A 12,585-nucleotide genomic window follows, 5' to 3' on the forward strand; every position below is an offset into this window, starting at 1 on the left:
GTTACCCAAGTCAACTCAACAGGCCTGATGCTATATGTCAGGGTCAGGCTGGGCTGGGCCAAGAGAGGAAAAGGATACTGGTTATGATGACATCACTGGTGAGAAGTCAGTGATACAAATATATTCAGCTGATTTAAATGTCAGTCTCTCTCTCCCTCCTCCCCTGTCTCCTTCTACCAACTCAGTCTCAATAAGTCCTATCTCTCTCTCTCTCATCTCTCTCTCCCTCCTCCCCTGTCTCCTTCTACCAACTCAGTCTTATCTCTCTCTCTCATCTCTCTCATCTCTCTCTCCTCCCCTGTCTCCTTCTACCAACTCAGTCTGTCATTAAGTCCTCTCTCTCTCTCTCATCTCTCTCTCCCTCCTCCCCTGTCTCCTTCTACCAACCCAGTCTGTCAATAAGTCCTATCTCTCTCTCTCATCTCTCTCTCCCTCCTCCCCTGTCTCCTTCTACCAACTCAGTCTGTCAATAAGTCCTATATCTCTCTCTCATCTCTCTCTCCCTCCTCCCCTGTCTCCTTCTACCAACTCAGTCTGTCATTAAGTCCTATCTCTCTCTCTCTCTCATCTCTCTCTCCTCCCCTGTCTCCTTCTACCAACCCAGTCTGTCAGTAAGAACTAAACTCAGCAAAAAAAGAAACGTCCTCTCACTGTCAACTGCCTTTATTTTCAGCAAACTTAACATGCGTAAACATTTGTATGAACATAACAAGATTCAACAACTGAGACATAAACTGAACAAGTTCCACAGACATGTGACTAACAGAAATATATAATGTGTCCCTGAACAAAGGGGGGAGGGGGTCAAAATCAAAAGTAACAGGCAGTATCAGGTGTGGCCACCAGCTGCATTAAGTACTGCAGTGCATTTCCTCATGGACTGCACCAGATTTAACAGTTATTGCTGTGGGATGTTACCCCACTCTTCCATCAAGGCACCTGCAAGTTCCCGGACATTTCTGGGGGGAATGGCCCTAGAATGCTAGAATGGGGAGGAGGACAATAAACAACAGAACGTATGGTGCTAGAATGGAGAGGAGATCAGTAAACAATATATTTAGATTCTCTTCACAACTAGACAGTTACAGTACATTTGACCTTAAAGTAAAATCCTAATTGTATATATACTTACCTATATAGACACACTTCCCAGGTTTGACAGTAAAAAACCTTGCTACAAAGACTATTTTCCTGACTGTCTCTACTGAAGGCCTCTAACAGCAGAATAAAATAAGTGGGATATTTAAACAGCACTGAAACAGAGTAGGTTGCTAGTTGACGATGTGTTGTAAATTGTTTCAATGCTGCCGTCTACAGATCTTCTAATGTATTGTAATACCACATGTACCAATACAGTAGAATAGACAGGGACACTGTGTAATGACACAATGACCCTCCATCCAATGTTCTGCTGCTGTTGTGCAACATTGTGACGCCACTGACATGTTTACAGGTTGCCATGCCGACGAAAGAGAAGGTGTTTTCATTCTGTAACAAGGCCTTCACTTCAGTCTGGATGGCTGGTTGACTGCAGACAGGTTACACAGTATCAGTGGAGGTGTTAGGCTGTTTCTGCTCTCCTCCCACTACTAATGGAATTGTCCTGCCAATGCAACGTATGAAAATGTATCCAGTCACTACTGTAAGTCTCTCTGGATAAGAGCGTCTGCTAAATGACTCACATGTTCAATGTAATGTTCAGTTTGACAATATCAATGGAATAGACCAAAGCAGAGCCATGTATTTAGATATGAACAGATATCTCGATGGAGGATAATGTCAGTATTGAGCTACGTTATTAGCTGTTTTGCTCACCAAAGGTGGAACAAAGTGAAACTGTTGATGTCAAAGCCTCAGTTCCGGGAGAGTCGTGGGTGAAACCATTCACCTCAGGAAAAGGGGTGATATAAATAACGTTTCCTTTCATTATGTGTTACTGAATTCATTAAAATATTTGCTGCCATTGTAGTAAGGTTGGTAATACGAGAGGTCTTCGGACTTACCATTTTTGTATAATTTTCTTTGAAAGAACAACTAGTGTGTTTTGAGTGCTTCTCCCCTATTTGGGAAGTTGGTCTGCCCGCTCCTCAGTCTGACAGATATTCTGAGAGCAGGTTCGAGTCCTCTTCCTCTGTACATAAAAACTGTTTCAAACTGTATAACACAATAGTGGTTTTGGAAAACTGGTTCACATATCCTAAAGTCAATAGCGAATGTGGCTCTGTAGATATTTATTTAGCCGTTCATGAATTGAAGACCTATTTCAGCCAGTTAACCAAGTTGTTGCTGTCTTAGCTAGCCGTGTTAATGACGAGCTAACGAGCACCGTTGGTCTCTGCACTATAATGTCACGCTAGTTATTACCAGCAGGTGATTTACTAGCAGGTGACTTGTTGAAATATTAAGTTAATGTTTATTTTCTTACTACCGTAAAAGGTTTATATGAAAGGGTTGTACTTGTGCTCTGTATTTATGGATTAATATCACTTCACATTGAGGGTTTGTATCAATAACGTTACTGTTGTTCCTATCTAACAGATATCTTGTGTCCTACCTAACCATGTATCACTACTGTTGTTTCTATCTAACATATATCTTGTGTCCTACCTTACCATGTGTCACTACTGTTGCTCCTATCTAACAGATATCTTGTGTCCTACCTAACCATGTATCACTATTGTTGCTCCTGTCTAACAGATATCTTGTGTCCTACCTAACCATGTGTCACTACTGTTGTTCCTATCTAACAGATATCTTGTGTCCTACCTAACCATGTATCACTACTGTTGTTCCTATCTAACAGATATCTTGTGTCCTACCTAACCATGTATCACTACTGTTGCTCCTATCTAACAGATATCTTGTGTCCTACCTAACCATGTATCACTACTGTTGTTCCTATCTAACAGATATCTTGTGTCCTACCTAACCATGTATCACTACTGTTGTTCCTATCTAATATATATCTTGTGTCCTACCTAACCAGTGAACGTGTGGCTGTCCTGTCATCACTGTTTGTTATCTTTTACTGCAGATAAAAACTGAGTCAACCTGAAGTGTGGGTGTCCGTGTGCCTTTCTTCTGGGGGGCGATGTGAAGTTGGTTCCACCAGGTGTCTGAACTATATTAACACTGCTAATACAACAATAGTGCTAGGTGTCTGTACTATATTAACACTGCTAATACAACAATAGTGCTAGATATCTATATAATAGATCTTCTCAAAATTGAGTTTGTCTTTGCAGGGGGACTCTTATTTAGAATAAAATAATCTACTGTTGTGTTGCCAGCATATTATCCTGCTGCCAGCAGAACAGTAATATAGGAGTTTAACCTCATATTTGTACGGTGTGCTGCGAGGTACAAACTGCACAAAAATATACAGAGAAGGAGATCAATAATAGGTTAGTTCCACCAGGGGGTGACAAACGCCAGTTAATATTCCAGAAGAGAGCATCACAGAATTAATAGGCTCCCTTTGCCAAGTGGTCAATTTGGAGATCCTCCGGCCTGGGCCAGGGGTGCGTCCCAAAAGTATTTACTGCTTCCTGAAGTGTGCACTCATTCACTACTCCTCATTAAGTGTAAAAACATTGTAATTGAGAAGACCAGGTTTCCCCAGCCAGGTACCACCACAACAAATACCTATCAGTCAATATATCATCAAATCCTTTATGATGAGCCAATTTCACTTCAGGTGTTTCAGTGGTGGTCTGGAACAAAATCCTGCAAAGCCTGTATCTCTCCAGGGTTGGTGGGTGACTGTATCTCTCCAGGGTTGGTGGGTGACTGTATCTCTCCAGGGTTGGTGGGTGACGGTATCTCTCCAGGGTTGGTGGGTGACTGTATCTCTCCAGGGTTGGTGGGTGACTGTATCTCTCCAGGATGGTGACTGCTGGACCCTGATCAGACAGGAGTAGTTGGCTCTGCATTTACACTCTCACACACACACACACACAACAATACATCATAGTCTATGGAGGATAAATAACTACACACCAGGACAACAATACATCATAGTCTATGGAGGATAAATAACTACACACCAGGACAACAATACATCATAGTCTATGGAGGATAAATAACTACACACCAGGACAACAATACATCATAGTCTATGGAGGATAAATAACTACACACCAGGACAACAATACATCATAGTCTATGGAGGATAAATAACTACACACCAGGACAACAATACATCATAGTCTATGTGGAGGATAAATAACTACAGTGATGTCTTATCTTCTCTCTTTCTGTTTGTTTGTAGTTTCTCACTGTTTGAATTAGCAGGTGATATTATTAGCCCCTCATCTGTGTGTGAAAGAGAGACAGACAATAAGAGTCCCCTAAGCCAGTTCACAAACAGACCCCACAGATCCCCAGGACAGCAAACATATTAGGCCAATCATGAGAAAAAAAGATAATTACTTGACACATTGGAAATAATTATCAAAAAAAGAGCAAACTAGAATGCTGTTTAGCCCTAAACAGAGAGTACACAGTGGCAGAATACCTGACCACTGTGACTGACCCTGAACAGAGAGTACACAGTGGCAGAATACCTGACCTCTATGACTGACCCAAACTTATGGAAAGCTTTGACTATGAACAGACACAGTGAGCATAGTCTTGCTATTGAGAAAGGCCACCGTAGGCAGACCTCAAATCAAATTGTATTAGTTTCGAGCCCCTAACCAACAATGCAGTTAAAATAATATGGATAAGAATAAGAAATGAAAGTAAAAAGTAATTAAAGAGCAACAGTAAAATAACAACAGCAGGACTATATACAGGTCAGTACCTGGCTCTCCAGAGAAGACAGGCTATATGCACACAACCCACAACATGAGGTGGAAACTGAGATGCACTTCCTATCCTCCTGCCAAATGTATGACCAGTTAATTCATACTGTATGTTGTAGTCTGTCCAAGAGGGAAATCACACAGACTGATCTCAGTTAATTCAGACTGTATGTTGTAGTCTGTCCAAGAGCGGAATCACACAGACTGATCTCAGTTAATTCATACTGTATGTTGTAGTCTGTCCAAGAGGGGAATCACACAGACTGATCTCAGTTAATTCATACTGTATGTTGTAGTCTGTCTAATAATTAAATCACACAGACTGATCTCAGTTAATTCATTCTGTATGTTGTAGTCTGTCCAAGAGGGGAATCACACAGACTGATCTCAGTTAATTCATACTGTATGTCGTAGTCTGTCCAAGAGGGGAATCACACAGACTGATCTCAGTTAATTCATACTGTATGTTGTAGTCTGTCTAATAATTAAATCACACAAGATTGACAGCCTGTAATTTTATTAAAAGCATTCAGTTGATTACATGGCAGTTTAGAGAGCAACATCAAAACAATAATCTACTTCATAATCAATATCATAACATTTATAATCAATAACATCATTATCTCTATACTACTAACAACATAACACTAATCTACATCATAATCAATATCATAACATTTATAATCAATAACATTATCTCTATACTACTAACAACATAACACTAATCTACATCATAACCAATATCATAACATTTATAATCAATAACATTATCTATATACTACTAACAACATAACACTAATCTACATCATAATCAATATCATAACATGTATAATCAATAACATTATCTATATACTACTAACAATATAACACTAATCTACTTCATAATCAATAATCAATATTATAACATTTAGAATCAATAACATCATTATCTACATATACTACTAATAACATCATAACAATAATCTACATCATAATCAATAATCAATATCTTAACATTTTTTATCAATAGCATCACTATCTCCATATATATATATACCACCAACAACATCATGAGGTAAACAACAACAAACCAAAACGAATTGAGTAAAAGATTATTATAATAATACCTGGACGAATAAATAAGATAAAGAATCTAAGAGACACTAAATAAGATAAAGAATCAGAGACACTAAATAAGATAAAGAATCAGAGACACTAAATAAGATAAAGAATCAGAGACACTAAATAAGATCAAGAATCTAATAGACACTAAATAAGATAAAGAATCTAATAGACACTAAATAAGATAAAGAATCTAAGAGACACTAAATAAGACAAAGAATCTAAGAGACACTAAATAAGATAAAGAATCTAAGAGACACTAAATAAGATAAAGAATCAGAGACACTAAATAAGATAAAGAATCTAAGAGACTAAATAAGATAAAGAATCTAAGAGACACTAAATAAGATAAAGAATCTAAGAGACACTAAATAAGATAAAGAATCAGAGACACTAAATAAGATAAAGAATCTAAGAGACACTAAATAAGATAAAGAATCTAAGAGACACTAAATAAGATAAAGAATCTAAGAGACACTAAATAAGACAAAGAATCTAAGAGACACTAAATAAGACAAAGAATCTAAGAGACACTAAATAAGACAAAGAATCTAAGAGACACTAAATAAGATAAAGAATCTAAGAGACACTAAATAAGATAAAGAATCTAAGAGACACTAAATAAGATAAAGAATCTAAGAGACACTAAATAAGATAAAGAATCTAAGAGACACTAAATAAGATAAAGAATCTAAGAGACACTAAATAAGATAAAGAATCTAAGAGACACTAAATAAGATAAAGAATCTAAGACACTAAATAAGATAAAGAATCTAAGAGACACTAAATAAGATAAAGAATCTAAGAGACACTTCAAGATAAAGAATCTAAGAGACACTAAATAAGATAAAGACATGAAGACAAAAGCAAAAATCAAAACATTCTGGACACAAAACAGAGGTAATTGAAAATAATTAAAACCCCATGTTACCAAAACCCCATGTTACCCAAACCCCATGTTACCCAGAACCCCATGTTACCCAAACCCCATGTTACCCAGAACCCCATGTTTCTCTGGTGGTAAAAACCAAACTAAATGAATAATGGTGGTTGCAGTCACTCCTTTTAGATTTCTTCCAAGGTTCTAGAAAGAGAAACTAATTCTGAACTTGTTATTAAAATTAGAACCACTTCAGGTTTGTCACCACATTTTAAACACCAGTCCACTGCTGACCATCGATTTAAAACACAAAACTGACCTAAGATCAGCATGTAGGGTCAGCTTCATTCTACTCCTACTCCGTCCCCTGGGCTGCTCTCTCCTCTCCCGGTCCAGCTTCAGCTCTGGAGCTCAGAGAGACCATCTCCATGGCATTGACATAAAGATCCATGCTGCTCACCCTGTTCACTCTCATCTGCCTCCTGGTGGGCTAGGGAGACACAGCACCAACAGTCAGACATTTACTCTCTAGTATCTCCATTCTCTCTCCCTCCCTCTCCCCCTCACCCTCTCCCTCTAGTTTAAATGACTTGTAACGTCTGAGTAAATGTCTTTACCTTGTAGTACAGGTAGGAGGTGGTGATGGCTGTCAGTAGGATCAGCAGCACTACAACGTGTCTGATGATGAAGGCTGGCAGAGGAGAGGCTGCAAACAGAAACACCTTTGATGAGGGGACTGATCATCATCACATAGATCTGTGGGAAATCTGTCAATGACAAAGTTATAAGTCTGGTTCATGTTCAGTTACCTGTGATGGTGAGGGAGAGGAACTCACTCTCAGAGGAGAAGCTATGAGAGAAAACGTAATTGTCATAAACACAGCTGTAGTTCCCTTGGTGGTAGTCATCTGCGGCAGGGAAGAGGAAGGCAGCAGAGTGATTGACAGCTGGCTGAGTTCTGTTGGAGCCGGTGAACGTGAGAAGGAAGGAGCCTCCTGGGTACTGTGGCTGAGTGGAGCAGGTGATGGTGAAGCTGTAGCCCCTGAACATCTCGGGCCCCTGGTGGCCCCTGGAGACCCCTCCCATTGAGTCAGTCAGGAAGATATCAGGCTGGACCAGGAGATCTGTAACAATAAAAGAGAACAAGAAAAACCTCTTCAACTAGTTTCCTATAGATATGACAATAACATCAGCATGTAACAGTGCCAGCCACCCTCCCTCACAGGGCAACATGAGTAGTCGGCCTACAGTCACTGAGACAACCATGTGACTACCATGTGACAGTGGTAGTTAGTAGAGACGTTCACTGAGATAACCCTCACATACAAAAGCATTCTGGGATATTTAAGTTGTATTTGATTCCTATTTGACTGAGTGATCTATTTAGTAAAGCAGACTGACAAGTTAAACAGTCATCATGAGAGGTGCAGAGGAAGTTGTATGAATGAAGGAAATCAGTTGAATATAATTATAACATGTTGATATTTCCTGAGCAGATCACTGTGAGTCCAGGAAGGAGATATAATACATGGACTAAAGTATGTGGAACTCAGCAGTGAGTTTTACAACAGAGGATTATTTTTACGCTCTACGTGGTTCAACACTCGGCGGTCCGTTCTGTGAGCTTGTGTTGTCTACCACTTCACGGCTGAGCCGTTGTTGCTCCTAGACGTGCCACGTTGAAATTCACTAAGATCTTCAGTAAGGACATTTTACTGCCAATGTTTGTCTATGGAGATTGCATGGCTGTGTGCTCAATTTTATACACCTGTCAGCAACAGGTGTGGCTGAAAAAGCCGAATCCAATAAAGTCCACATACTTTTGGCCATATAGTGTATCTTGTTATTACCTGAGCAGATCACTGTGAGTCCAGGAAGGAGATCATAACTTCTGGAACACTCCCTCAGTGAAGGCTCAGACCCAGAACAGGAAACTCCAAACCCTCTAGTGGTGTTTCCAGGTAGTGCTGAAACAGTGGAGCCACAACCCAGCTGTCTACACACTACTGCAGCTACATCCCTCTGGTCCCAGTCTTCAGTTCCCACAGTCCTCCACTCTCCCTGGTCGTACCACTCCACTCCACCAGCACAGCGACTGCCTCCTCCCACCAGCCTCACATCATCAGGCTCTGAGAAAAGAAAAGAGAGAGACAGTAATCTTACTATTTTCTCACTAAAATACACCTATATTGCCTCTCATATTCTTCACTCCAGGTGAGAAACAATGTTGATTGAGTGACAAACTGTTTCTTACCTGAGCAGGTGAGTCCAACAGCATTACCAGGTAGGCAGGTGTTGTTCTCTCTGTCTGAGGTGTCACAGTCCAGGAGAAGGGACTCTTTGCCTTTACACTGGAACTCTTTATCCCAGGTCTGACCCTCACCTTCTCCATAGAGCCCCCCCTGTAGAGCTGCAGGAGCCCCACAGCCAACATCCCTACAGACTACCTCTGCATCCTGCCGGTCAAAGTCAGCTTCACACACTGAGGCCCAGGACTGATTGGACTTCACCTCCACTCTCCCAGAGCAGAGACCAGCTCCATCCACAAGCCGCACAGACTCTGGAGAAAAAGAGTTGGTTGAACATTCAATCAGTTTTGTTGATGACACTGTCAAGGACTAAACACAACATGTTGGATAAAAGATTGTAGTTTGCTATGTTTGACACTGTAAGAGGTAGAAATGGGTTCTTAGTCACTCAGGATCGGGTTGGGAATAATGCAGGCAGGAGACAGGAGTAAGTTCACTTCACTTTATAGAAAATAAACAGCTGGTCATCCATCAGGCAGCTTCACTTCAGTACCATCTGAACTACAATGATCTGCCCATGAACATCTCCCATAAACCAATATGACAAACACAAATATAATGTTTAAATACATCTGACATCTCTCCCTCTATTTAAATGAAATAAAAACACATAAAACATGATAAATGGTAATATTGTATAATGTATAAATAAATCTCTCAATATGACCAGTCTCTTACCTGAACAGGTCACATGATGATAATATCCACCATTACAGAAACCACGTCCTCCTATGATTTCACACTGTCCAATAGAAGACTCATGTCCACTACACCTATATAGTCTGACTCCTCTTCTTCCATCTTCAATCAGAACTCCAGATTCAGCTACAGGATTTCCACAGTCCAGCTCTCTACACACAACCTTGGTCTCTCTCATCATTCTCCACCACCCAGTACATAGACCTGACCACTTTCCTCTGTAGAAGACTTCCACAGTCCCAGAACAGGAAGTGGTCCCATCCACCAGTCTGACTGAGCCTGCAGCTGTAAACAGCAGAGAGGAAAACACAGTGGTGAGGACAGATGATGACAGTGATTCTGTTATTCTAACAGCAGTAGTGCTTTGTGGTTGACAAGTATTAGTAGTTCCATAAAACACTACTTGTTATTGGGTTTTAGAATGGTTTGTATGGACACATGAATTTCTCCATGTGGGATAATAAAGTTGACTAATATTGAACTGCTATAATCACTGTAGATTTATACTCTACCTACCTGGTGGACTGACACTTTGAGCCTGGAGATCTGAGGAGAAAGAGAGAGACAGAGGAGAAAGAGAGAGACAGAGGAGAAAGAGAGAGAAAGAGACAGAGAGATAGAGAGAAACAAAGGAGAAAGGGAGGAGTCAGAGGAAGAGAGAGGCAGAGGTTAATGTGATTGGGAAGACAGGCTTATCGTTGGTATGGTGCAACAACACCCATGTGTACATACACTATATATGTGTACATACACTAGATATACAAAAGTATGTGGACACCCCTTCAAATTAGTGGATTCTATTTCAGCCACACCCCTTCTGACAGATGTATAAAATCAAGCACTCAGCCATGCAATCTCCATAGACAAATATTGTCAGTAGAATTGAGTTAGAACCTCTACTGACTCCCCACACCGCATGCGGAGCGTAATCATCGCCTGACACTAATTAGCATAACGCAACGGACATAAATATCCCTAGAAAATATTCCTATTCATGAAAATCACAAACAAAATATATTGAGACACAGCTTAGCCTTTTGTTAATCACCCTGTCATCTCAGATTTTCAAAATATGCTTTACAGCCAAAGGTAGACAAGCATTTGTGTTTAGTTTAGTTTATCATAGCCTATGTTAAGGGAAATTTTTAATCAATAATGACTAATTATGTATACATTTCAATCAGGACTGACTAATCAGAATACTATTATGTTACTGTATGTGTATGAATATTATTTTTAATCCTAGTACTGAATATAATGTGTGTAAATATAATCAAGAATTAGAACAATGACTGTCTGTTCTTTGGTAGAAATGAATGAACTATATCGCCAGACTGGCTAGAATGCTTATCTACACAGGCTGACCTTGGCTCTAGACGATGTGGGAAGGCTTCAGAACTATACAGCCTTTGTACCAGTGTCAAGAAAAGACGGAACAGTTTAGAAAACGCTGACGTCATTTTCAGTTTATAACCTGTGATAAAATGTATCATGGGCAGTACTCTTCGAGAATAAACGCAGCGGGTTGATTTCAAAGACTGGTCTCTGTCCATTTTTTACAAATAAGGGTCTTACAAATTCTTATGAATTGACAGAGTGTTTATTTTTTTATTTTTAATTGGGTATTAAAACATAGAGGAATTTAAATCCTGTAACAATTGGTCCTTCGAACGCCGGATCTAAACAGGTCTGAAAGGACCTGTGGTAAGGTGCACTACCATCAATAAACTAGAGCTTAATAAATCCTGGTTTTGCAAGCTGGAAGGTTCTTAAGGAAGGGATATAGTACGTATTGTTTGATTGGACGGTCGTTCTGTACAAATAGGATAGCCATTAATTCAAAAAACATACCTAAATAAAGTTTGAACCTGAGTCTATCTGTATATGGGAAGTAGTCTGACTATGAAGAAGTAGTAGATATATATATTAAAACAGGTGAGGATAAATTAGGTGAGAAGGCAGGGTAATTCTAGGCAAACAGAAAAATCGAACCTGTTAAATGCTGAAAGTGTCACGCCCTGGTCGAGGTATTTTGTGTTTATCTTCATTTATTTGGTCAGGCCAGGGTGTGGCATGGGTTTTTGTATGTGGTGTGTTTTGTCCTGGGGTTTTGTTAGGTATCGGGTTTGTGGTTTAGTGGGGTTCTCTAGCAAAGTCTATGGCTGTCTGAATTGGTTCTCAATCAGAGGCAGGTGATTATCGTTGTCTCTGATTGGGAGCCATATTTAGTCAGCCATATTCTTTGAGTGTTTCATGGGTGATTGTTCCTGTCTCTGTGTTTGTTGTCACAAGATAGGCTGTATAGGTTTTCCCGTTACGTTTGTTGTTTTGTATTTGTTCGTTTGTTCTTCTACATTAAAGAACATGAGTAACCACCACGCTGCATTTTGGTCCGCTCCTCTTTCAACAGACGAACGCCGTTACAGAAAGAAATGAATATCCAAAGAGGAGGAGAGGGAAACTTAGTCTAGAGTAGTGAGATATGAGGTATTAACGTTGAAAGTCCCAAGGAGAATATTATACGGGTGAAATGTAATGTCCGATCAAAAGTCAAATCTATTGACGAAGTTTCCAGAAAGGAGAAATACATATAGAATCCCATACACATTGATTTTCATTAAAGAGACGCACACATAGTCAGACAGAAGAGCAACTAAAATAACTGTGTAACGATAAATACACTTACATAGGTCATAGGAATATATACACAGACAATTATACACAGAGAATGGACAGAAGAGGGCAGTATCGCCGCGTCCAGTCAAGGGGGAACTTGGTTGGATGTTGGAGA

The 12,585-nt window shown here is 39.8% G+C and overlaps 2 protein-coding genes across 2 annotated transcripts; both read right to left on the bottom strand.

Annotated features, from left to right (window-relative positions):
• Positions 1–7,141: 7,141 nt before the first annotated feature.
• LOC149974779 (uncharacterized) lies at positions 7,142–8,019 on the bottom strand. Its single transcript, XM_090211803.1, has 4 exons — positions 8,010–8,019; positions 7,596–7,910; positions 7,404–7,492; positions 7,142–7,276 (listed from the first exon to the last, which is right to left on the bottom strand). The coding sequence occupies exons 1-4, from the start codon at positions 8,017–8,019 to the stop codon at positions 7,142–7,144; spliced, it is 549 nt and encodes a 182-aa protein (XP_090067929.1).
• Positions 8,020–8,236: 217 nt separating this feature from the next.
• On the bottom strand, positions 8,237–12,194 carry LOC149974780 (CD5 antigen-like). Its single transcript, XM_090210003.1, has 5 exons — positions 11,787–12,194; positions 10,311–10,340; positions 9,774–10,079; positions 9,041–9,346; positions 8,237–8,915 (listed from the first exon to the last, which is right to left on the bottom strand). Exons 3-5 carry the CDS (start codon positions 9,973–9,975, stop codon positions 8,485–8,487), a joined length of 939 nt encoding a protein of 312 aa, XP_090066129.1. The 5' UTR covers positions 9,976–10,079; positions 10,311–10,340; positions 11,787–12,194; the 3' UTR covers positions 8,237–8,484.
• Positions 12,195–12,585: the final 391 nt, after the last annotated feature.

Source organism: Oncorhynchus mykiss, chromosome 19, assembly GCF_057628025.1.
Source record: "Oncorhynchus mykiss isolate SJ-2025 chromosome 19, ASM5762802v1, whole genome shotgun sequence".
NCBI lineage: Eukaryota > Metazoa > Chordata > Actinopteri > Salmoniformes > Salmonidae > Oncorhynchus > Oncorhynchus mykiss.